Source organism: Leptosomus discolor, chromosome 8, assembly GCF_034619465.1.
Source record: "Leptosomus discolor isolate bLepDis1 chromosome 8, bLepDis1.hap2, whole genome shotgun sequence".
Taxonomy (NCBI): domain Eukaryota; kingdom Metazoa; phylum Chordata; class Aves; order Leptosomiformes; family Leptosomidae; genus Leptosomus; species Leptosomus discolor.
This window is the reverse complement of record NC_141398.1, coordinates 3,871,579-3,897,745: the sequence shown is the minus strand read 5'-3', so window position 1 is coordinate 3,897,745 and position 26,167 is coordinate 3,871,579. Positions and strand designations below refer to the sequence as shown.

The window sequence follows — 26,167 nt, the reverse complement described above, 5'->3', positions numbered from 1 at the left end:
ACAACTGCCCTCCACCAACGGGAGGTTTAGAGCGCAACAGAAGAAGAGCACGGGGTTACATTCGGCTTCGGCGTGAGCGGGCTTAGCTCAGCTGCCATTTTTAGGGCCAGACCCAGCTAAAGAGCAAGGATGGCTCTGGCAGATTGATTTTAGTGCAGAATACCTCTCATCTGCGTAACAGAGTCTTTCTTCCCAAGCAGACCTTAAAAAAAAAAAGGAAAAAAAAGGCATAAAGAGGGTTTGTCTGACATCACTGTTCTCTTTTCCAACACAGAACATGTGTACCATAGAAGCAGAGCTGGAAAACCTATTGGGGGAGTTTTGCATCAAGATGAAAGGTAATTGCCTTTTCACCTTTCCCTTCTTTCTCCTGAGCGGCAGCAGTGGCTGTGCGCGTTAGTGAGGGCAGAGGGATGTGCTAGTGCCCCGCGTGTTTGTGCTAGGTGTGGTGTTTCCCCCGCCGCACCCGTTGGTGAGCCATCAAACCCCCAACGTACACCCCTGCCCCGTGGAAAGGATCACAGAGCCAGGAACATCAAAGCTTACGGAGAGACTTTCGGACGTGCTGCTTGCTGTTTTCAAGGCTAATGACCTCTCTCAAACACTCCTCCCCACAGCCAAAGCAATTCAACTTTGAAGGCTGCCGTACCTTTTGCCTCTGGTACCTCCAAGGATTTCCATAATCCTTTAAGAAGATGACTGAGAAATTCTGTGAATGCCCGTGGAGCTGAAATTCAAAATATTTTCTTAATTTGACATCAGCTGTTTCCAAGTCCTTTACTTGTGCTGATTCTGACTGCTACTATTTTTGAACAACTGTAAAAAAGCAAAGAGCTGGGGGTAGTTTACCCTTTAAACACCTAGATAACTCAGTCGTGGCATTCACCTTTCTGTCTTATTCCTTGTCTTTATGACAGGGGACTTTATGGGTTTGAATACAATGGAATCAGTTTTACCTGAAGCCTCAGTGAGTCACCGGGTATTGCTAATGCTGTTATCCCTTTAAGACTCAATGTCTTAAAGAAGAGATTGTGGGGGGACATCTTTTTTGGATCTTCCATCGCTGGCATGAAAATAGTTCTATGAAACAGAATCAGCATCTAAATCTTCATGCACTCTTCATTCTTCGCTTGAAATCCTGCCGTTTAAAAAATCCACAGTCTTGCTGGTGGAGTTTTTAGAGCTCACAAATCTCATACTGGGTTTTGCCTGCCTTGCCACAGTTGTGAGTTAGTTGTGCCCCGTGGTTGCACTGCTTAAGACATGATCTAGCTTAGATTGAGTTAAAATAGTCACTCCGTGCCCCCGTTTTAGAGAAGACAAGCGCAGCAGCTGTTAGAGTTCTCCTGGCTCCATCCCACGGCACCAAACCTCACGTTTTAAAGCCCCCATCCTTCAGTACTGGAAAGGCAGTCGAGGTAAAGTCACAAGACGGACACAGAGAGACCGAGCGAGGTATTTCTGTATGAAAACCCACAGCAGAACCACAGGATGGACACGCTGAAGGAGACACGAGGTCACACAGTGTAGAAAGGGACTTTCATCAGGCCAGGTCCCTCGGAGCGTTTCCTTGCTTGCTGTGAGTGCAGAGCAATGCGCGGGTCTCCTGACAGCCTCACAGATGGCTGGGCTGAACGGGTCTGGCCCCTTCGCTTTTGTACGCCCAAATCCTCCAGCAAAGCCCGAGGGCTCTGGAGAAGGCGGGTGCCGCGCTCACGTGCGGGAGCAGAGCACAAACCGCAAACAACAGCTACTCCTGAACGCGGTGCTCACAACATACAGGAGCCCAAATTAGAAAACAGCAAAGAGAAATGCCGTATCATTAAGTATTCTCTGATTAGGACATCTAAGATTTCTATCTAGATCCTTTTCCCTAGGAATAAGGAATTCAACGGGAGAATCCAGCCATTTCTAAAGCTCGCAACAGCTCTAGCACAAAAGCCTACAGATCACGCAGCAAGCTTCCCCTTTATGTTATACTGCAGCATATCCAGCTAACTTTAGGATCTAATTTAAAAGCAAAGCATTCCTCTCCCCAAAGCTTATCTGTTCCTAGCCATTCCAGTGAAAGTTATTTTTATTTTGTGCCCTCTCTCACTTACACTGAAGCAAGCCAACCTACACAGTGCTGTGAGGAAGCAGGGGACCCACACTGTGTTTTTGCAACTGATATGTTAAAGAAAAGCCTAATCATTTTTCGAAATAAAGATAATAAACTTGCCAGCAGGCTTAGATTACTGCTCAGGATTAATCAGCTGTTGAAATTATACTGGGAAACCCAGCGTGGAAATCTAGAAGCCGCTGTATGGAGCCTGCGTGTCCTGCTATGATGCCTAGGGCAGTGCCCCCATACTGTTGGAATTCCAGGAGAGCAGGAGGTGAAATGCCCGGCCGTGTCACTCAGGGGGAGCACCGGGCTGGCCTGACACACTAGGGGCTCTGCAACGTGGCGCCCAACCCCAGCAACCCCAGTCTACGTGTCCAGCATCCTGCACCCAAGCGGAGCTGTACGTGCTGCGTGAACGTCAGGCGGCCCTGCCACCTTCCCCCAGGGACTTCTGCTGACACCCCCGGCGCTGTCTCCTGGCCCACCTGCGTTACAAACCCAGTGCTTTTACAAAGGGGTGGCATTTGAAGCGGTACGATAAAGCCGTTGGCTCCTGCCGTGCGTTTAGTCCCCAAAAGCCATTCGGTTACCAAAAAGTTGGTTTCCTGTTGTCCCTTGTGATCGAGTCAGCGCTTAGCCCCCTCTTCATCATCCTGAAGAGACTTGACCAGCCTGGTTGGGCCAGTCACCACTCACAGGCTGTGTCTCTGGATAATATCCACGTGGAGTTTTAAGATGCATTCCCCTGCCCACCCCATCCGCTGAGCAAAGAAAAGACCTTTTCTTTTCCTCAGATGCTTTCAGTGATGTCCCAGTGGAGATCAAATTCACTTATAAAAGCATGCCTGGGGAGAGAGAAGCGGCAGTGGAGTGCTAGTAAGCTTAAATTATTTATAAACAGTAAATAAATTAGAAAGGGATTGGTAATATGAGCTCTGTGCAAGGGCCTCTCTGTTCTGCTAAACAGTAAGATGAGCGAAGAAAACTCTTTTTCTGGTCAAAGAAATGGAAGAGGAGGATCAGCAGATCACAGGGACAGGCTGTGACTGCATGCAGGGATCTAGTTGCTCCTACACTCCAGCTAGCAGGACTAATTCAGCTGGTAAATAAAGCCAACACTAGAGTTCATCATACTTGCTTTGATTTTAACACACCCATATATGTTCAGTCATGGCACTTTAAGGATAAATGCAGCCCAAAGTTTCATTCCTTTCTCTGCCACGGGCTTTGTATCTGTCCTCAAGACGGTTTCTTTGGGCGTTGCAACACTAGAGCCATAGTTTTAGGCTTACCCAGGGAAATCTGGGTAGATTTTTATAGCGAAACAAGTGCAATAGCTAGCTACCGAGGAGATCTGTGAGAAAGGAGAGGTTCCCTCTGTGGAGGCAGAGGATTAGATTAATGAAAACCAACCAGCTGCATCTGGTAGAAGAACAGGTCACAAGGCCAGGAGAGGGGTGGTAAGGTCTTTGGGATTTCAGGATGGTCACCAGCCTCAGGAAACTTGCCATTTCATAGGCGCAGTGCCAATGTAGGAATAGCATCATCGTGTCCTTACCTTTAAAAAAAGAGATGAGATAGATCTTGTATTACAGATGCCAGTCATGTTTTGGGGTGTGCTTCCTATTGAAAGATGCTCAGGTGGGATGAGAATGAGAATGGTATGGAAATGCCAAGCAGAAAGAGCCCCTCTTGTGTTTCTTTGAAGATGGACTAACAAGGAATCTGTGTTACAGTATATAGCTCGGTCTCATTAGTGTTAAGCAGCCAGCACTGCATGGTAATCAGCAGCTCGCCTACACCTCACGATAGTAAGGGTGTTAAGCTGAGTTTCTGAAGCCAGATGACATCAGGAAGCTGTTTCTTCTTTTTCTATAATTACTATGTAAAAGGAAACTTTGAGCTCTTGTAGGAAAAAAAAGTGGAAAGTGCAAATCTTCCATATGCAAGAAAGCACAACTCAATGAATTTTATACCCAAAAAAAAAAAAAAAAAAAAAGAGAAAAGAAAGAAAATTAGGATGGGGGGGCTGGGGTTAGTCCTGGTTTGGAGGGTGCAGAGGCAGCAGTGAGAGGAGGGTTACCAACTGAGTCTTTCCTTCTCAGGTCTGGCTGGCTTCGCTCGGCTCTGCCCAGGAGATCAATACGAGGTACGTCTGCGGGGGTTTATGGGTTGTTTAATCGCAAAAGAGTGGCAGATTTGTGCTGCTTTTTACATCGTGATGAATAAGGCCTTTTGACATTAGCACCTCAAGAAACAGTTATTATTTTTCCTGTGTAGGCTCTGGAAAAAACCTTGCAGTTCTCTTTCTGTCTGCCTTTGTCAGGGCATCTGTCAGACGACCTGAAAATTGTGTTCAGAGCACTGGATGATGGCTATTTGAAGGAACTACAAGCTTTTTTTTTTTTTTTTTTCCCCCTAACTTTGAAAAATGTTATTCATCACAAACATTTCTGGAAAAAAGCATGTGCCCCATCCCATGCACGCAGAGCAAATTGAACACATCCTTGCGAGCATCCTTTGAGGGCTGCTCAGGCTTTACTTCGTCAGTAAAGCGGAGTAGGAAAGACACAGAATAACCATTTCTTGAGACCCAGGTGTTACCTGCTGTGAGGTTGTGTCAGGACCTCGGGTCAGCTGCAGCATTCTGGTGGAGAACATCAAGAGCTGGTTAATTAGTGATGGATTAAAACAAAGGCCTCCTTCTCTACCCAGAACAGAGCTAACCCTGCAAGAAATTCGCAGTGGCTTGATAATAGATCCCCCTCCAAACCTCTACTTCCCCGGAGGTCTGGATCATCGATCCACTCTCGTTCCCTGTGACAAATCTCTCCTGCTGCTCTCACGCCTGCCAGCAGCGTGTGCATCCTCTGCGGGGCTGATCGGTTGGTGCAGGTCTCTCCCAAAACAGGCTTGCTGCTCTTAGCGCTTCAAAATGCATTTACTGCCCTGTGGGTCTCATTCATTTCCATCACCAGCCAATGTCTCGCAGCTGGGGAGGCCTCTGATGGCCAAAAGCTCCCCTCTCTTGGGAAGGCAGCAGATCCAGCAAGCTGTAGATGTTAGGAAAGGCCATAGGGGCTCTCATCCTGCCCTCCCAAATCTGGCCCTGCCCTCCCCAGTGCTGCTTTCCTTGTAAATAGAGTTAAAACCCCTGCAGCTTCTTTGTTACGAGTCGTCTAGTTACATGGAGGTGAAAGCTGGCATGAGGGGTACGTTACCGAAAGGAGCAATTAGGAGACCTGAGAGGCAGAAATCCTGCAGGATAGAGCTTTTCCTTCTGGCTCGATGGGAAGCAGAAGGGCAGAACCTCCACCACTAACTCCTCCAGCCTCCTTCAGACCCTTTCCCCAATTCTTTTCCTGGTATTTGTGCATCACGAGAGCAGATTTCTGAAGAAAATAGGAGGATTTTTCTTTTTCAGATTTTTATGCGTTACGGTCGCCAGCGATGGAAGCTGAAAGGCAAAATAGAAGTGAATGGGAAGCAGAGCTGGGACGGAGAAGAAATGGTTTTCCTCCCTCTCATTGTTGGGCTGATCTCCATTAAGGTACGCATGCTGACTCGTTTGCCTGCAAGCAAGGCAGGAGTCAAGAAGCTGCCTTCTCATGCACCGTCACCAAAAACACAGGAGCAGATCATTAAGCTCTTGGGAAATGAGCCATCATTAGTATTTCCAACACATCTACTAGAGTTGAAGTGCTATAGTACTGTCCGATCTAGATGCTACAAGACTATAATCGGTTTGGGAGTCCTGTGGGAGAGGTTGTCCTAACCCTCCCCGAGCTGATGTCATGGCCACGCTGACAGGACCCTTGTCTCACATCACTCTCCAGCAATTCAGATTGTTTGCACCCAAGCAAGGGAACACTGGAACCCTCATTTGAACACACACAGGGCCAGCTGGGCGTAAGGTGGAACAGTCCTGAGGTCCAGTCCCACCACAAAACAGCAGCGGTACAGAGTGAGGCAGCAGCGCTGTGAGGTTTCGGCTCACAGTGGGATGGGGGCCTGTAGAAAAACGACTCCGACTTTTTGGCAGCTTCCTAGAGCACAGCAGTTCCCAAAATTTCTTAGTGCCTGCAGCCTCGGTTGCCCTCTGACTCTATGCCCCATCCCCCAGGGAAAGAACAACCTTTGCAATTCCTAGCAGTCAGCAGTGACTTTTCTTCCCAAACCAGAGTCTTTCCACCACTGGTACATCCCATCGTTGTCTCAGGCCTCCCTACACAACTTTTCTTCTGCTTTCCTTCCAACAAACCTCCAACCTAGAGATACCCATGCCCTGGTCCCTGGCTAGAAATTGCTGCTAATAATTAATCCAGGTGTCCCTGGTTAGGCAGCTTCGAGGGCTGTCTTGAAAGTCTTATGGGAAATGTCCCACTTAGACACGGCAAAAACTTTATGAAAAAAATGCAGGCGATTACAAAACCACCACCAAAATAACCCCAAATGTGTGGGACGGTAGGTTTTCATAGAAAGCTGAGTTGTGACACAAGGTGCGTCACTCTCCCAGTCTAACAACACAGGTTTAAGGTGGAAGGTTAGGAGAGAATCCTTTCTTATAGTCTACAAGAGCTGCAAACAAGAGTCCCAGTACTATTAAGGTTAATGTGTGTATTCTCACCCCTTTTTGGACTCTCTCCAAAGACTTTCGCATAAAAGGTTCAAGAATTGACTTTCAAGCAGATAGCCAAAGGTTGGTTTGAATAGGAGCTGCATATATAACTGTCCCTCTGAATTTTCAGGCAGGTATATCTCTAAGCATGAATAGTACTCTACTCTCCTGTTACTATAAAAACATGTATGGAGGTGGTTCCTCACCAGCAGAGCCGTGGAAGTCCTTCCCGAGGGCCATCACAGATACAAACAATTGCATGGCTTCAGAGTTACAGGAGGCAGATACATAGAAGAGAGCTCTCTTGAGAATTACTAAATAGGCAAGCTACATCAGGAGGTTCCCCGTCACGAAAACTGTCAATTGCTGAGAGAGTATTGGATGGGAAAACATCCAGCGTGCTCTCCGTGCTCTCACTCTTCCCTTGGGCTCTGCTTAGGGTCATTGCAGAAGACCAAATACAAGGCTGGATAGCCCCTCGATCTGAGCCGGTACGGTTGTTGTCTTCTAACACCCCTAAAAACATAAAGAAAACATAGAAGTGTGATCATATGCATCTATGCATTTATTAAAAAGAAAACAAACCAACCTAAAACCCAGATTGTTTTCCCCTAAGTAACGCAACGAACACAGTCATATTTTAGAAGCCTTTTAGCAAGGGGCCCAGGCCAGAAAATCAAAACCATTGCCTGGTAATTAAGGATTGCAATGCCTTGTGTGGTCCCTGATATCCTGTTCTTGTTTCCTACAGGTCACAGAAGTTAAAGGACTTGCTACTCACATCCTCGTGGGAAGCGTTACCTGTGAGACAAAAGACCTGTTTGCAGCTCGGCCTCAGGTGGTTGCAGTAGACATTAATGACCTCGGCACGATAAAGCTGAACCTTGAAATCGCCTGGTAGTAAGTAGAGCTGGTCCTGTCGGTCTGCCAGGCGGCTGTCAAAATTCAGCCAAAGAGAAAAGGTCCATCCGTGTGGTCTCTTATCTCCGTTTTGCTCCCTGAGGAGGCGGATGGGGAAGGAGTTGTGGCGCGGGTTTGGGAGATGAGAAGTAGGTCATGGTCAGCCACAGGTTCCTGTGTTACCTGTGGCACGTGGGGTCGTGCCTCGTTTGGGCTGTTAAGTTAGGTTGGGGACGTACTGGCGTTGCGAGGCATGTGAAACAGAGAGCGATGAGAGATCGCAGACTTGCCTAAGGCCTGAGCTTCTTCCCAAGCTCAAAAAAGGGGCATAACTGAGTGCTCGTATATTCATCACATTTTTTTTTTTTTATGTTAGTATAAAGTTCAGTGGAGTTGCCCTGGATTTCTGCTGGCATAGCCCAAGTTCAGAAGTTGGCCCGTCTTTAAAAGCTGGCTTGTAAGGGCCTCATACACCATGAGGGTGGTGGGAAACCTCCTAGCATTGTCTGTCGGGATAGGTAGGCTGGTGCTGTTAGGATCCAAACCCAATTCTCACTGCATTTTAATGAAATAGGTAAGTGTCTTTTCTAAAGAAGCATTGATGCATTTAACTCTTACAGACATGCGTGCCGTTTCTTGTAACGCAGCAAGCGTGAAGCCAGCAATAACGGCTACTGGTTTGCTTTATAGTGCAACAGCTCTATTAATAGTAGAGCACCTTTCTCATTAGTATGTGTGACACTTGGCAACTCAAATCCGAGAATACTTTTCATGTGAGAAGAATCACATCAGACTGCGCTACATAAACGGTTTCTGAGGGTGGAACGCTTTTATCAGCACTGAAAACCACACTTCTGAGCCTGCTGCCTAATTAACGACATTTTCTTTTAAACAGTTCTGTTAAAAAACTTGCTACCTCTGGGGTTTGATGTGCTAATAAACCACCTTTTCAAAAATCCCTCCCGTGGACCTGAAAATCCTTCTCGCTCAGCCTAACGACCACTTTTTTTCTCCGCTTGTGTGTCCGTAGCCCCTTTGATGTTGAAGACTTGACCCCGTCCACTGGAAATGTGGGCAAGGCATCTGCTCTCCAGAGGAGAATGTCCATGTACAGCCAAGGCACTCCCGAAACACCGACCTTCAAGGACCACTCATTCTTTGTAAGCTCGGTTCAGCTTCATGTTTATGTAATGAGAAGCCCTAGAGCAGTTCAAACACTGCAAACGCTTCGTTGCTTGACACGTCTAAGCTTTTTTTCCCTGGTTCCAGCAGGTTACCCTTACAAATACTTATAAAGCAAGTGCATTCCTGGCTGCTAATCCCAGAAGAAGGTGCCTATGATCCTGGCATCTTTGAAATTACGTGGCCAGTTATTGCATACCGATTCTTCTTGCCTGACTGCTCTGATACCTGAATAATCTTTGTAAGATGAGTGTTCATTTTGTAACAACCATTATAGCACTAGTATTTTAAATGTCTCCCATGATAAAACTTGCCCCTGTACCGAAGAGATTCACAGGGTGCTCCTACATTTTGCATGAGTCAAATTCTGAATCCTTATTCGGGATGGTGTATGAACCGAGTAGGCCATCTGTACAGATGTGAATTTTAGCAGGGCTGCATCCCATGCCTGTAATTTAGTAGTCTGCTACAAAGCATTCATTTAACTTGCCCTTCCTCACACCCTCTTTGCTCCAACTGTTGAAGAAATGGCTGCACCCCCTGCAAGACAGGCCAAAGTTGAGAATCTTAGATGCTCTGCAAGACACTTTCTTTGACAAGCTTCGTCGCAGTCGCTCTTTTAGTGACCTGCCATCGCTCAGGCTAAGCCCAAAAGCGGGGCTAGAGCTATATGTGAGTTCTAGTTTTCGTTTGGTGAAGGGTTTTTTCAATCCCTGTGTGGCACCTCCGTTCCCACGCATGCTTTGTGTGTTGCTTTCTGTTGCAACTCAACTCATTTTGCTGACTGATTAGAGGGGGAGACCATGACCGTGAGCCTGGGCTGCTCGCATTAAATCAAAATTCCTCTTGGTTTCTACAGGGATAATGATCAGAAGCCAACTATCTGTGGGCGGAGAGCAGGTCAGGAACATAAGCCAACATGGTGTTCTTAAAAATGGCCTGCTGCACTGATTGATGTTATATATTTGCCTAGTAACGTTGACTTTCGGATGCTGAAAGCATATGCATGTTGAGGGAGAGAAGAAATGAACCTTTGAGTATAATTATGTTTAGGGAAAAAAGCTGGTAATAGTGGGGAAAAAAAAAAAAGATGCACGTTTTGGACACTTTGACCTCATGCACCTTACCAACATGTGAATGCCTACAGTTCTTACCAGCAAATTGTCAGCAAAATAGTAGTTGCCTTTCATCTGTGCTGTGCATTTCCGTGAGTTGGCCACATAACAAAGCAAGATTTGTAGGTCGGATAGGCAGGTTGTGACTCCTATAGTGATTTTCCCCACAGGCCAGTCAGGGAGACGAACATCTGTATATGCTGTGATTGTTTTGGGGTCTGTCTATGCTGGTTTTGCTTCCTAAATGGTCGATGTCCTGGTCCATACACCACCACACAATTCCTCTGTTTCATTTTGGCACAAACTCATGTTGAACAGCTCTCCTATGTAACTCATGTTCAACAATTATTACAGATATCCATGCCGCATGCAGAACGTATTTTCAACAGAAAAGAACTAGCATAGTAATATCGCCATTAAAATGCCACGACACTAGAGAAACTTTTGGAGCAAAATGTGTCAAATTTTAGGGATTGCCACTTTAGAAGTCAGAAAATAAATACAAAACCTGTAAGGGGTAGGAAAATGCAGACGAGGTGGCTTAAGTACGACCCCGTTAAAAAGAGACATGGCGCAGGAACTAGAGCAGTGCGCTGGAAATGCTGTCTGAGGGAATCTGGTAGGACGAGCAGAATTCGGGTCTCTAATCTGGGACTCGCTTCCTGGAGCTCTCTGCTTCCCAGAGAGATGCTGAGCCCAGGTTTTCCAGCAGTTCTCCTGCTGAAATCAGGAGCCGTGCCAGATGAAAGCAGAAGTTGGATTTGAAGTATTTTTCCCATCTCTCAAGTCTGGGATGCTTCTTTAATCTTTTTCCTTGCGTTTTTCTTTCCCAGGCACATACCGTATTTTTTTCCTCTTCCCGGTGCTGCAGGCGAAACGTTTTCTCTCTGTTCTCTTTTCAGTCGAATTTGCCAGATGACGTCTTTGAAAATGGCACGGTGACCCCCGAGAAGCGGCCTCTGTCTTTCACTTTTGGCGACCTGCCTTACGAAGACCGCGTGCCCCCTGCCAGCTCAGCGGAGTCCTCTTCTGCTCACGTCAGCTCCAGCCCTGACATCGCTGCGACCTCCACCCAGCACCGAGCTCTCAAGTCCTCCAAGAGCTCAAGCCTGGACTGTAGCAGCAGCGGCTCCCGCAGGGACTCTGTCGCTGAGCCGAAGGACCTGCCGTCCCAGGGAGAGGGAGCGGTGGTTGAGAGCAAGACCACCCCAAGGGCAGCTCCTGAAGTTTGCCAAAAAACTCCTGACGCTGGGAGCGATCGTGTCTTTATAGAAACAAGCGTCCCGGTGTCTCTCCTGCAGGACACAGATGAAGGTTCGGAGCTCAAGCCTGTGGAGCTGGATACCTATGAGGGCAACATCACGAAGCAGCTGGTGAAAAGGCTTACCTCGGCAGAGGCACCCGTGACCCCAGAGAGGCTGCCGTGTGAGGGATCGATTAGTGGGGAATCAGAAGGATATAAGTCCTATCTCGATGGAAGCATTGAAGAAGCCCTGCAAGGGCTTCTCTTAGCTCTTGAGCCACATAAAGAGCAGTATAAAGAGTTTCAGGACCTCGACCAAGAAGTGATGCATCTAGATGACATCCTAAAAGTGAGTACGTTTTCGGAAAATACTACCCTAAAGAAAATCTGAGCAGGTAGAATCAATCTCCTCCCTTTCCTCGCAAACATCAAAGTAGGGTTTTTGGAGATCAGTAAAAATTCCTCAGTAGCTGTAGATTTGCTCCTGTTTTGAGCATCCTTTCACACTGTTGCATCTGTAAACTCTTGTCAGCCGTGTGCTTACCGTAGCCTCGTATCCCCAAGCGATGGATCTCTTCATCTACTTGAAACCTGGGGGAAAGAGAAAAAGGTGCTGTGGCAGAAGGGTAACAAAATGATACCCTTCTCTGAAGAAACCACTTGTGAACCCATTGCTCGTGCCATACTGGAGATCAGATTATAGCCAGCCTTCTGCCTTTGAAATCTATGGGTCACATCCTCAGTGGGTGTATTTTAGCATACTAAACTCTGTGGAGCTGTGCAAAACCACACCAGCTAAGGATCAGGCCTTCTAGCCATAGAAGCTGAATTTTCTAAATTGCCAAAGGGATTTAGGAGCACAAGTCCCACTGAAGGTTGCCATCCCCACGTCGTCCAGGCTTCTTCCAAGCCTTTTCCTTTTTCCCCCATCCATTTTTAAAACGAGAGACATCCTGTCATTACAGCAGAAAATGTTGAAAATTAGAAAGAAGAAAAGGGGTTTGCATGTGTGTTAATACGTTTGCTGCTGATCACTGTGACTTGTATCTCCCCCACGAGTAATGACTCATGATGCATTACTGTGCAAAGAGTATTATATGGGAAATAATCATTTCAAATGCTTCATATTCATATGCGAGTTGGTCTGCTAGTCATTTAAGCCTCATCATTCAAAAACATGTCTGAGGAGGAAGGAGGGAAGCGTTTATCCTTCAGCATTATCTTTTTATGAAAAAACCCTGTTAACACCCTTGTTTCTGTTGGTGTTTGCAGCTGCATGGTACCTTCCCACGTTAAGTGCTTTTTTGACAGCCTGCAGCCCCTGTTTCTTGCACTACTTCCCAAGGAGGTTCAAGCAGGCAAAGCCACCATTACTATTTTTTTTTTTTTTTAACTTCGTGGCTGCTCTGCAGCTTGTACAAAGGGGTCAACTGTCCAAACAGAGGAGGACGATGGAGACATTATTCACGCTCCTTTTATCAGAAGTTACAAAGGGACAGAGATGGGATGGAGGGGAGAGAGGACGGATGTGCGCAGACAGGATTCCTGCACAATCGAGATGGACACCTCTTCCAGATCTGCTTACGTCTGCGTGTCGCCTGTTGATCAGCTTGCAGGCTGATACTCGGCATCGCCAGCAGCCCGCGCTGGGCTCCCCACTTCAAAAGGTTGAGCTGGGATCTAGCTGTGGCTGAAGAAATCTCTCTTGGCCACCTTAGATGGGCAGAGAAAAGGAGGAGCCCGCACGTTGCTGTTTGCTTTTGCCTGAAGATGCTGCACTACCAGCTCTGAAAGAAAGAGTGGCTAAAACCATCGGTGCTGCGGAGGAAGCAGCAGTGTCACGGAGGTGTTGGGAAGTGTGTTTGATCAGCTAACGACTGTACGGTCAGTTTAAGGAGTCGAGCATCATGAGTGCCCACGTATGACCATTATATCATTAATAGTGCGTGCAAACAAACTGGAACTCCCAGCCCCCTCAGCTCTAGAGGAGCTGGTGCTGAGCCTGAACTCGGAGGCCAATGCGTTTCTTTCTACAAGCCGAGACAAAGTCTCGGCTCCTGCCGGGGACTGGAAGATGCGGCTTGCGTAATGGCACCGGTGGCTCCTGGTTGTGTCTGGTCAAATAACCACGTAGCGCTGAAGGTGTGGAAGTCATCGCACAAGCCAGCGGAGGTGATCCCTCAAGTTACGTCTGATCCCGCAAAGTGGCCCTGGAAGCAACTCCATGGGCACGTCTGGATGAATCACCACTCGGGACCGGGGCCTTTGATGCTCCCTATGGCAACAGCAAGGTGTCCGTCACATTCCTTCCCAGCAGCGAGATGGGATGGCTTCCCCCACCCCAGCACTGTTAATTTCTGAGCTACCATACTGCCTTTCTCCGTTGCCAAGGAATCTGGTGCCTGATCGGCTTTTCCTTGATAAGCCATGTGGCTTCGAAGGCCACAAAAGTCTTCTCATCCCGTGAATAAACGGGACCAAATTCATTCCTGGCTAAGGACCGTTGGAGTTACGTCTGGAGTAAATCCGATCGTGCCATGGGATATGTATAAACTGGCTTCTGTAGCTGGAACAGCAATTATGGGATGTGCCTTCCCTTTTCAACTTCCAGTGCGTTAATTGTTGTCTCTCCTTTTGGGGGATGCTGGAAGCTGCGTCACTTGGATTCAAGTACTCCTCGTTTCTATAAAACGCATCGAATTTTGCCTTTGAGGGTTTTCCTTTGGGGAAGAGAGGGCGTAGGATGGGGAGGGGAGGAGGAATGGAAGGGGTTTTCCAGTTCTCAGGCTTTGATTGTATGTGCTATGAATATGAAGGTTTGAAATGAAACACCCAATAAAATGAAGTTTTAAAAATAAAATTAAGAATTTGAAAGTTTTAAGCTTTATCCTTTTTTTCTTTTTCTTTTCTTTCAGTAGTAGCTAATATCTGGGGTTTTCATTGGTTTGTTCTGCCTTTGCAGTGCAAGCCAGCAGTAAGCCGAAGCAGGTCCTCCAGTTTAAGTCTAACAGTTGAAAGTGCTTTAGAAAGCTTTGATTTCCTGAACACCTCTGACTTTGATGATGAGGATGGTGGTGGTGTGGAGGTTTGTAATGGTGGAGGAGGTGCAGACTCAGTATTTTCAGACACTGAGATTGAGAAGAACAGGTAAGTTCGTAGTAACTGCCAGCTATGCTTATGCCAAACCGATACCCCAGCTCGTTGTCACTAACAGGGGATCCCGGTGCACACATTATTCAAGGAAGACTGACTAATCCTTGAGGAGTTTATAGGGTCAGAGGGTTCCCCATGGCTGCTGCATACAAAATCTTTACCTTCCAGGATCATTTTTTCTTTTTTTCCCTGTTCGAATCTCTGCAATCTGTCCTCCAAAGGAGAAGGGTAAATTCAATTAAGCTGACATCAATAGTGGCCGAGCCTCTTCCTTGACAGTGGTTTGGACCTGGCTTTCCTTGGATGTAATTACTAATTCCTCTGTGGTTTTTCCCCCCCTCCCTTTGTCTTTTCTCTCTAGCCGAATGAGTCTTTGCAGTGGATTAAGCTTGTCAGTAACAATAACACAGGGCCAGATTTAAGCAGCATGGTGTAGGTTTCCTTTGGAATGTAAGAGTGATGACTGGTACTCTGTTCATGGCCCTGCGTGTTACCTGCCCTTCTTTCATCACTTTTGGTCTTTCTGAGAAAAAAAAAAAAATTAAAAAAAAGGCAAAAAAACCCCCAAAAAGCTGTGGTGTTTGTGCTGTGGTCTGCCATTGTCGTGTGACCTCAAGCTGCTGTGTTTCAATCATTAGATCCTAAAAGCATGTTTGCATCCTCGGAGCTGACACGATGCCCAGCAGGCACGTAAGCGGCACTAGAGCTGGAAAAAAAAGAAAAGAAAGTGGTTCCCTCACAGCCCACGCTTTCCAACCGGGGAGCTCCACTTCTCACAACTTATTGTGGCCTGTTTAAAACAATTCTGAGTGCAAACAAGCAACCACCATGCAGTTCCCGTCGTCTCACTGCATATCCTCTTTCCAGAATAGGACTTGGTGGGGAAAAAAAAAACTTGGAAAATTGTGTTGCTTGCTAAACCGGCACTCTGACCTCAGTTCAGCCTGTGCTGATTTAAGGATCTGGCTTTAACCAGGCACTTTAGCATAACTTTAACTTAAGCAGCAAAAATTTTAGTTAGTTACAAGCTAACTTGGAAAGCAACTAAAATCTTTGAAGTTAAAGTAGAAGGTAAAATGTCTTTTTTTTTTTTCCCCTCTGGCTCATCCCCAGACAGTGTAGATTCCCGCTTCCATTTTTAGATGTGCAAGTGCGTGACTCAGTGTAGAGACTGCAAGTGTTGAAACTTCTGAACTTGCAGCCAAATAAAATACACTTGCCATCTGGGCACTGACCTCGGGCTTTGCATTTAAACACAGGGAGGACCACTGGCCCAACAAGCCGGTGTTGGAAATAATGATTTAAAACACAGTGAGACTAACTTAAATGCTCTTACAGAAACCATTGGCAAAGCAAGCTGTACACATTGCGCCTAAGACAGCGTATGAAAACATCATGTCTCTCACTCCAGCAGTGGTTTTCCTTCCCTTCTGAAATAAATCTGGCAGCAGGTGGACTGGGAAAGCACAGAGCTGTTCTGAGCAGCTCGGTGCTTGGGATGGCACAAATTAAGGCGCTTGGTGCTTCATCCAGAGCGACCGGGAAGGTGATTCACCAGCAGATGGGAGAAAACCGTCACCGCCAGGCGACAGTAACTGCGGGTTAGAGAGACTTGCTGTTGAGGGCATGGCATCGCCAAAGGCACCCCGGTCAGGGGGACACAGCCCTGTCCCCTCGGTGGGTAGAGCCCTTCCGCGCCGGGCCAGGGCAGCACTGCTCCTTTGCGATACGATGTGTTCGTCGCGACGGTTCTGGCTGCTTTCAGCTCTTGTGCCGTGCTCGTCGCCCTGAGTGAGCATCTCTCCGTGTGTCTGTGTGTCTGTGTGTCCGTGTGTGTCTGCCACGGCAGCGGCCGGCCCTGCACTGACCTCCCTCATCCCTCCCCAGTTACAGGACGGAGCACCCAGAAGCCAGAGGCCACCTGAGCGAAGCTCTCACCGAGGACACGGGCGTGGGCACCAGCGTGGCCAGCAGCCCTCTGCCCCTGACCACGGGGAACGACAGCCTCGACATCACCGTAGTTAAGCACTTGCAGTATTGCACGCAGCTCATTCAGGTACCGGGCCCACCTCGTTTGGGGCAGATATTTTCAGTTTTTCCTCCTGCAGGCACCAGCGTGCCCATAACGGGGGGTACGAGCGGGTCGGCGCGGGCAGCGCCGCTCCTGGGAGCCCACGGGAGTGCGGGGCTGGGACAGCCATGCTGGGGTAGGATGGTGGCACCCTTCACCCCCAAATAGAAAAGCCTCCATGGTTGCCATCCTGGCCCGTCTCGGCGCAGCCCTGACGTGCAGACTACAGGGCGCTCTGCCCGTGCTGCCCAGCAGGACTGAGGGGCAGCGCAGCGGACGACGGGGGCAGCCCCTGCTCTGGGGTACAAACCTCCACTGGCTTCGCCGGGAGGTCCTCGGTGAGATCGGTCCCTGGTTAAGGGAGCCCGTGTCTTCAAGAAGCAAAACAGAAGCCCGTGGCCCCGCCGTTTAACCGAGCCCCAGACAAGGTTTGCCACGATGTTAGGGCAGGATTCCTGCCTGTGAGCTGGAGAGATTGTCTGCGACACCCGCAGTGAAGGCAGCGCATGAGGACATCGGAATTGTCTGTTCTTGCTCACAACTAACTAGCACAACCTTTTAGAGGAGGTTTTTTTTTATTTCCAGAGCCCGAGCACAGCAAATGCGGTTTTAAACCTGCACCAAGCCACTCCAGCAAGCGAGGGCATCGGGGTTTTCTTGATTAATCCAAGTTTTTGGTTTATACACACAGTAAATGTGCATCTGGGGGAGGCGAGCTCAAACTGTGTCCACACACAGAGCACATTTGGTATCAACAATATTTACATAGACTGCTGACAAAATGCAGATGTCAGCAGCAGGGAGTAGTGGCAAGGTGAAAGCACCAAATTAATAAAGGCACCTGGGTGGTTAATCAGAGCTGAAATGGAGTGGAGAAAGAGGGACCTGTGGTCTGCCTCCAGGCGGGCATATCCTGAAAGTCCATGGCCTGTGTTAACACAAAACTCAGGCTAATACTCTTTTCTGGCTTTAAGGCTTATGATGATGGATTCCTTAGGCTTTGCAGAGTGTATAAATCATAAATTACTTATGCAAATGGATGCTTGGATACTCAAGTACCTGTATCTGGATGTAGGTGTTAGAGATACAAGCCATATATCAACCAGGACCATGAAAGATCCCAGAGACAAACAACTTATGAAGTTAAGGAGATGCCGTGGTTCCAGGCAATGAATTTGCCATTGCACTTCTTCAGGTGCCAAGTGTTTTGGAGGGTTATGTTTTCTCCTGAGGGTTGGTTTGGCTTGGCTCAGTTTGGTTCAATGACTCCTTTTCCTCCCTTCCCGCTTGTCTTCACCAGCAAATTGTGTTCTCCAGTAAAACACCGTTTGTGGCGAGAGACCTCCTGGATAAGCTGTCCAGGCAGATCCTCGTGATGGAGAATATCGTGGAGATCAGCACTGAGAACCTGGGAAACATCACCTCCCTTACTGATGGTAAGAGACAAGTTAGGGGGTTTCCTTTGGAAGAGGGTTCGTTTGGGCACGCGTGCCGGCTGAAGTGACCGCTGTGCAGAGCTCACCATCACTGCAGGAGATGCCACCCAAGTCAGGTCAACTCACAGTTACCAGCAGATGTAGCCGTCACCAGAGTTGCTCAGGGGCCGTCTTCTATCTTCAGCACTGGTATCCAGAAATAAGCAGATGAAAAGAGAAAAGACTTATCTTGCTTCATGGGCAGAAGATGCACAGAGGTCGTTGCTGCAGTGGGGTGGGGATGCTGCCACCTCCAAAGAGCCAAATTTTTCCTCCACCTCCTTTTCCTGAGGAAAGACAGGATCTGCCGTATACTATCAGAAGCATAATACAACAATCCTTGAACATTTTGTGCATTTTTTTTTAGTCCTCTCTATGGAGAATTATTTAGTTATTTTTCTTGTTGTTGCATCTATTTTAATACCTTGGAAGAGTTTGACAAACATGTAGTTGCTCACCCTCGTGAGTATACAAACGTGGAGTTAGTCACTCCTCCTGGCAGGATAGGTAAATACAACATGGTATATTTACTTAATTTATCAGAAAATTGAGGCAAAATTGAGTGACTTACTCGAAGCCACAGAGCAGTGCTAGGACAGGGACCAGTCTTGTGCAGACCAGTATTCCCCTAGTATTTCGTGGTATTTAAAAGGGTGAGACATCAGTGCCCAGCACTGGTTGCAGAGCAAATTTTCTCACATCCTACCGTGGGAAATGGAAAAAAACACGTTACAAACTTGGGGTGAGCCCACCATCATGTGCTGTGAAGGTAATGGCATAGGGTGACCCACCAAACAGTGATCGTGCTGTCAGTGGGCTGGGATGAGAGTTCCTCCTCTCTTACTGTCTTTCCTCTTCTGGAAGCCGACGCTTCCAGCTTGGCTTTAAAGTTCCATCATGCATTTTGTCTTCTCCACCAGCGATTCCGGAGTTCCACAAGAAGCTGTCGCTGCTGGCATTCTGGATGAAGTGTACTGGCCCTTCAGGAGTGTATCACACGTCTGCAGACAAGATGATGAAACAGCTGGATGTCAATTTTGCTACCACGGTGAATGAGGAGTGTCCAGGACTTGCAGAAGCAGGTACCAACTGCTGCAAAAAAATTGTGTCAGTCATCAGCTGGGCTTTACTCAACCTTCATTGCTTTGTTTTCCTACCCCTTGGAGGTCTGTTTGGCCATGGCTCCAAGATCTCATTTGAAAACTAACGCTACAACTCTTGAAACAGTTTTGGCCCAAAATAATCAGATCAGAATAGGAGAAAAAGGTGAGGTCAGCAGAAAAGAAAACATTGTTTTAAGGTTTGTGAGCTAATCAGAAAGTAACTCTGTTCCCAAATACAGGTTTGTAAGTGATTCGGTGTGAGTAGGAATCCCCACACCTAACCTTACGTGTCTGTACAATATCCATGCCCCATGACAGTTCACTGGGATGGAATTAATGTGCATCCAAGTGAGTCCATCTGAACGTGGGTTCCTGCCTGGAGTGGGATGTACCACATTTGAAACTCCAGCTGTACTGACTAGCATCTCCCTGGGACAGAACAGGGATGTAGGGTGACTTGCTTAGCTGTGGGCACCTACCCTGCAGATGCAGGGCAGTGTTTTCCCTCCTGCTCCATGCTCCAGCTCTCACAGACGGCGCCTCAGACTAGCTCTCTGCGTGCCACACGCTCACGCAGGAACATGAAAACAAGTAAAGCCAAATCCTGCCTCTGTGTGCATCTCCCCTACTTAAGTGGCATCGTGGAGATGTCACTGGCAGTGCACGTGGATACCTGTTTAGCCTATCGTTTGGGTAGAAAGGGTGCTGTATCGATCGGATAAGAAGCTGCACTAGGCACCTGTAAACTGTCAGAGGTTCATCCTTACAAAGATACGCTCTGGTGATGACAGCTGGACAGGGAGAAGGTCTCCCTAGCTTTGAACCTAACCACAGTTGAGGTTAGAAACGTTGGGAAGTACCTGGCTTTGCAAACACGCTTCTTTCTTTCTGGCTTTGAAGTGGACTGCGGCATTTTGCCAGCAGGTTTTGCTCTCACTAACACATCCCTTTGTCCATGGCTGCCTGCAGTCTTCAGAATCCTGGTGTCTCAGATCCTGGACCGGACGGAGCCTGTCCTCTACTCCAGCATGTCCTCCGAGATCATTACCGTCTTTCAGTATTATAACTATTTTGCCAGCCACAGTGTTAATGACCTTGGAAGCTATTTGCTGCAGCTCGCAAAAGAAGGTAGGGTGTACAAGTTCTGGTGGCTGACGGGGGAGTGCATCGGTGTCCTTCTGACCTCAGCACAGAGCAGTTCAGCCCTGAGCCTGATTTTACGAAAAAAGTGGGGAAAGGAGACAAAGAAGTGCCTTGGACACCGAGTCTGAGTGCACCTGAGCAGTCGTACATAGCAAGGGAAAGGAGCTGATGCAGATACACCCTCAGTTATTTCTATTTCTGTATTTGAATGGGAAAAAACTATATTGAAAGAGTCAGTTTTTAGGAGATGGTTGATGGTGGTGGGCTGGGCCCAAGGTCTGGGAAGTTTTCTGTGCCCGCATCTTGGATGACATTCCGGTCTTCCACCATCCTTTTATGGAGAGACCTTCTGGCGCGCTGAGCTCTTCTCAGGAGCCGAGGGATCACACAGTGCCTCGGTGTTTGGCAGGCTCTGCCACCGAGAGCTAAAGAGAGGAGCAGACTCTCCACAGGGCGTGCTAGACTGCAATCCCTGGCAAGCCAAGTTTTCTTCTTCTCTGTTTGAGAGGGAGTTTGTGGAACCTTACTTAGTTTTAATTTTTATTGGGGCATACTGGGGAGCTTTTGCTCGAAAGCCTGGCAGGAAAAAGGCATTTCAGCCCACCTCTGAGACACATGAGCCCTGGCCCTTGGTGGGAGACGTTAATCTGTCTGGGAAAGGCTCAAAGATGCCCTGGAAGTAAATACACTGACAAGGATATTGGGTTTCACTCGTTATGGGGGGGATTTACATCTTCCAGTAGAAAGGGAAGATCTGGCAGGTAGACCCTTAACTCTGGGTAGGTGTAAGTGCTGCAGTGTCCCACCTAGCCCATCTACTCACCTCCTTCTCTGAAAGAACATCTGAGAAACTGGCCCAACTTAAAGCCCACACAATTCCCCGTGCAGACTCATCGCAATATGTATCCATAGCAATTGCTCAGATGGGGATTTTTCATGTCCTTCGTGTGTATAGTAAAAATTGAGGATTGCTAGCAGGGCAAGGAGCAATCTGAAACACTGAGAGGATAAAATAAATAACAAGGACCTTCCTCTTGCACTTCTAGCTTCTGTGGTGCAGGTGCTGCAGTCAGTGAAAGATGGAAAACTGCACCAAAATGTGGCCAAAATAAACTCCAATAACCTTCCACCGCAGCAAGAAGTTTTGAGAGCTTTGGCTTTACTTCTCAATGAAAACAAAAACGAAGTCAGTGAGACGGTGGCATCACTTCTGACAGCTACTGCAGAAAACAGGCACTTCAGGGAGAAGGTAAGTGGCAGAAAATCGCCTGTTGCATAAGAGGCCTTGTATCATCATGACATTTTTTCTGCCTGTGCGTCTCAGATGTCTACACGTATAAAATAATTGCTCCGAGCTTGATTCGAACCGATCCAGAGGGATTTCCTGTCTAATTTTTCTGCAAATACACAAGTCTGTTTCTGCTGTCGTGCCAGTCTGCTTCTGCCTTCCACTAGGGAACAGGTCCTAACCAAAACTCTGCAAAGACTTACCGAGGGCTGTGCTCCCCAGCTCTCTGCCACACCTCAGCATTTCTGCTGGCCTGTCTCAGACTTGGCTTCAGTCCCCAGCATCAGCAATGGGCAAAGACGGAGGTCTGAGATGTTTTTGTTTTTTTTTTTTTTTCCCCAAAGGAAGCTGGCATCTCTGGGACCTCCCACCGTTTCTGGAGGGGATGGACTGCCTTGGGCAAAGGCAGCTCAGCTGTGAGATCTAGGATTGGAGTCTTATCACAGATACCGAAGGCAACAAGCAGGGCCAGATTAAACACAGAAATTAAAGGGAAGGGAGAAGAGGAAGAAGAAGAAATTAGGATCTGGCTTCTACCTTTTCATGGCAGACCTTTCCCTGCTACCCTTCTTGTTGCCTGTTAGGAGAGAGGGAAAGAAAAAGCAGTTGGAAGAGTGGTGGAAGGAAGGAAGAGGGAGGAGAAAGAGGAGCTCACTCTTTGCTGCTCTTCTCTGTCAATCCAGGCCCCTCTTTGCTTGACCTGCCACTTCACCTTCCCTTTTTGCAGCCTCTTGGTATCTCATACCATCCCCCTTCATCCCCAGCTTTACGGAGGCAGCAGCTCAGGGAAAATACAACCTTCTCCTGCAGCAGGCGTGTGTAGCTGATACTGGGTTCCCTGCCTGCAGGAGGGACCGCAGGGTGCCTTGTTGTGAGGGCGTTATGCAGCCTGACGCTGCGGATGAGTTCATTGCGCAGCCGACCGCCGCTGAGATTTGCTGCTCGCGCTGGGTTGGTTTGCTCAGCAGTAGCTACTGATTTCTAGGGCCAAGCAGTAAACTGGTCTAACAGCTCATGCTAACCCAGAAACAGTTATTTGCAGCCCCCTGGGGTCCACCCCAGCCTGTTCATTACTATCCCTACATTAGAGGGACCATCTCAAGGGTCAGCTCTTCAGCTATTTAGGCGCCAAGGCCCATTTAAAGCTCTTCAGGGATGCATGCAGAAGGGCCCTCAAGGGTGCCAGACTGTGCTTCTCACTTGAACGTGAACTTTTCCTCACCAAAAGCTGGCCTGAGACTACTAAGCTAGTGGTCTGGCCTGGATCTGCTGTAGGGAATTACCCCACCACGTTGCCAGTAGCAGGGGCTGTGCCTCCACACCCCACAGGCTCACTGTCAGGAAGGCGGGCTGCAATCCTTCCCCCATTAGTAGGGTGGCAATGCCGCCACGCTCCACCCTTCTGCTCCACACAGGCACAGGCATTTTCGTCATACTCTTCTTTCTCTGGTTTCAGGCCTTGATTTATTACTGTGAAGCACTAACCCAGCCCAACCTCCAGCTGCAGAAAGCAGCTTGCTTGGCTCTGAGATACCTCAAGGTAAGAGACAAGGAATTCGCTGTGGCACGTGGCTTTACTTCAAAGAAAGGACGACCGATAGGTACAAACAGCAAAACAGAAATTGCAGCGGCGGTGGTGGTTTTGTTTTGCATTGCTGCACTGCATCCTCTCACGGGTACCGTGCTGTTTGGGAACGGTTTAGAAGCTTCATTGCAAAAGCAGCCAAGCTCTGCTGACAAAGCTTATCTTCTACATATCATCTTTTCCTCCCTCTCATACTGACTTTGGGAGACTTACTTCCACCACGTAGAGAAAAAAGAAGTATTCATCCATAGCCTACTGACTGAGAGGGAAAGGAAGCATCCCTTCCCAGGATAAAATGAGCTGTAACGCACGTGGGTTGCAGCAGAAAAGAAAGGGAGAGACAGGTCACAGCTCGTTTTGTGACAAATAACATCTGGCTGCTGCAGCCTCAGCTAGCACCTGGTACCATTTCTGCACTCCCTCCCGTGATGGGAAAGAAAAATGCATTTTTGTTTTGGCTGTATGGAGCCATGGGAAACGGCAGCCGCCAAAGTCTGGCTGGTCCGGGACACAGAGGCAGAAACATGTTCTGTGAGACAGACCCAGCACAGACTGATTATTTCTCCCTCAAAACTGTCTCCTGGAGAAGACAGCTCTAAAATGTAACATCATCCCAGCCAGAACTGATACCAATCCAATACATAATCCAATATTGTTTAAATAAGAAAAAAAATGTTTTCCCTTAAACGATGCTAGCAGGCATCCCCAAGAGGCAATGATGAGGGGCATTACCCCTCTGCTGCATGCAGGGCACAGTGGGGTTTTTGATCTCTCAGGAAAAAGCAGCCTAGGAACCAGTGGTGGGGACTGGAGCTAGACACATTTAACTGGAGCAGTGTGGCTCCCGATGCATCTTGAATAGTGAGAATGGCGATTGCTGGGGAAAAAAAAAACAAACAAAACTATTGAGGGGAAGTACCATCATTCGGAATCTCCAAAGAAAAAGCTGAAGCCTTTCTGGAAGATATTATTTCAGAGGTGGGAATACTACAATGGATAGGTGACTGTGGATGAGCTAACCCAACGGCAGGCTCATCCCCATCAAACCACGTCGGCCGCACAAGGCCCGGCTGGGAACCTCTGAGAGTTTTTGCAGCTCGCAGCGAGCTCTGTGTTGCCGTGGCCCCATCGCTCCTAAGCCTTCCAGTTGTAGTCACCAGTACGCGCCCAGCACAGACTTGCCCTGAGTCAAGCACAAGCGACCGCGTTGGAGATGGAGCCGGGGGTGAGCCGAGCCCTCATTCAGAGCGTCGTAGACCGGCCCCGTGCCCCTCAGATGGACGGGGCTCGCACAAATACTGACTCTGTGGCTCAGCGCCTCTTCCGTGTGTCACACCGGGGCAGCACCTGCCCCTGCTTCCACTCATCTCCCTCCTTGTTGTGTTAAAGAGCCTGCCAGAGACACTGTAACAGCTGCTCTCCCGAAAGGCCTGACATTCGTGTAGCAGAGAACAGGATTATTCCTTGTTTTCTTCCAAAAAATAGCAGAGGCGAGGCAGAAATGTGGAAATGTCGGTGAGGAGCCTGCGGTGAAGTGACGGGGCTGGCCAGCCAACGTGTCCCTGTAGACACAGCGAGGCTGGTGAGAGCAGCCTTCTCGGACCTACCGGGTTGGACACGCTCGGTGTGACGCTCAGGCCCTCGATGCCGTTCGTCTCCCTGCCATACCCATCCCTCGGCGCTTCCATGGCCTTGTCCCACGGCCCCTCACCCAGCCTACAGTCAGAAGGGGCAGACGTAGCTGGTCAGCTGGATTTATGCACGTAGCACGCAGGGTAGGAAATTTAGAGAGGGTCCACGCTGACAAAAACAAGCCTTCTCCTAGATGCTGCCCCTCAGGGAAACTCCATCCCTCGTGTCTCCACCAAGGCCCTTCCCTTGGCGTAGAGGATGGCTGCTATTTCCATGGAAGGTGGTGACATAAAACCCCGGTGTACTGTGCGGTGCCAACGTGGTTCTTTTTGCACTTCCCAGGCTACCGAGAGTATTAAAATGCTGGTCACGCTCTGCCAGTCTGACAACGAAGAGATCAGGAAAGTGGCATCTGAAACCCTGCTCTCCCTTGGTGAGTTGCCTCTTTTAGAGCAGTACTTCGTTTTCTTTTTTTTAACAAAGCAGCATGTAAGAGTCCAGAGTTCTACAAATGTGAGACTCTAAATGGAAGCAAAACTTTACCTAAAGACTCGGACATGTTAGAAAATATATATTCTTAGAAGGTAATTCATTTTGAACATCATGAAAGTGGACCGAAAAGAGAGAAATTGAATTGTGTAAGTCTGGAGGGGGGAGTAGAAAAGGAAAAATAGCAAAGGAGAAGTCGACAAACAGAAATAATACATCATGAATCTGAAAACCCAGCAGCCTTGAGGAGGCAGGACCGGCACACCACCCACTGCGTCTCATACACCCTCCTCTTGAGGATCCCCTCCTGTCACCCCTGCGGTGCCATAGTCACACTCTCAAGTGCCATTAGCACAGCCAAGCGTCCATTTAATCTAAATTACCTTTATATGCTAATTTGGACCAACCTTAGCCTGCAAGTCCTCCTTCAGACAGTACCTCTCGGGCACCTTGCCTTGACCCTCGTTTGTCCGTGAGACAACAGATACCCTCTGTTCATTAACCTGTAATCTGGCTGCGTGGCAGCGTGGGACTGCCAGCATGGCTGCAGTTTCAGGGCACCAGTGCTTCAGTGGCACTGAAAAATCTTGTTTTTCTGGCCTTTAGGCTAGGCATGAATTTCTGCTCCGTGGGGGCGTGTCCGCCTGTGACTGTAGTTACACAAATTCTTCAAACATCTCTTTCCTTCCCCAGTTCAGCAGGAATTCACTCTGCTGTTGGACGTGTGATTGCTCAGGTTATAAAACAACGAGCCTGGGGACACTCTTGAAAACCCCTGGGAGACTTTACTGCCGTTCTTCTCGATGACATCCAGAGACCATTTGGGTTCCTAACGGCCAATTCCACACGCTAGGCTCAGTGCTATCTGCAGGTGCATACAGATGACAGTAGCTATGAGAAAAGGGTTTGAGAGACACAAATCGTTAAATTTAGCAAATATACTGCTTCCTCTCTTTCAGCAGTAAGTAAAGATGCGGCTAGACTCACTTCTTTAAACTGCCAGGGAGTGAGACGTGGGTAAACTTTATATTGTCCAAAGCAGAAGTGGATATACATCATCTGC

At 48.2% G+C, this 26,167-nt stretch overlaps 1 protein-coding gene across 1 annotated transcript in view; it reads left to right on the top strand.

The window, feature by feature from the left end:
- The window catches only part of RIPOR2 (RHO family interacting cell polarization regulator 2), a 69,895-nt gene that overhangs the window by 42,054 nt on the left and 1,674 nt on the right, over window positions 1-26,167 (top strand). The window contains exons 8-22 of the mRNA XM_086468954.1: window positions 275-338; window positions 4,213-4,256; window positions 5,532-5,657; window positions 7,477-7,625; window positions 8,656-8,785; window positions 9,333-9,479; window positions 10,825-11,514; window positions 14,128-14,312; window positions 16,206-16,374; window positions 17,690-17,825; window positions 18,785-18,946; window positions 19,937-20,095; window positions 21,157-21,359; window positions 22,855-22,938; window positions 24,958-25,048. Coding sequence (XP_086325080.1) covers window positions 275-338; window positions 4,213-4,256; window positions 5,532-5,657; window positions 7,477-7,625; window positions 8,656-8,785; window positions 9,333-9,479; window positions 10,825-11,514; window positions 14,128-14,312; window positions 16,206-16,374; window positions 17,690-17,825; window positions 18,785-18,946; window positions 19,937-20,095; window positions 21,157-21,359; window positions 22,855-22,938; window positions 24,958-25,048 — 2,539 coding nt within the window. The remainder of the gene's footprint in view (window positions 1-274; window positions 339-4,212; window positions 4,257-5,531; window positions 5,658-7,476; window positions 7,626-8,655; window positions 8,786-9,332; window positions 9,480-10,824; window positions 11,515-14,127; window positions 14,313-16,205; window positions 16,375-17,689; window positions 17,826-18,784; window positions 18,947-19,936; window positions 20,096-21,156; window positions 21,360-22,854; window positions 22,939-24,957; window positions 25,049-26,167) is intronic.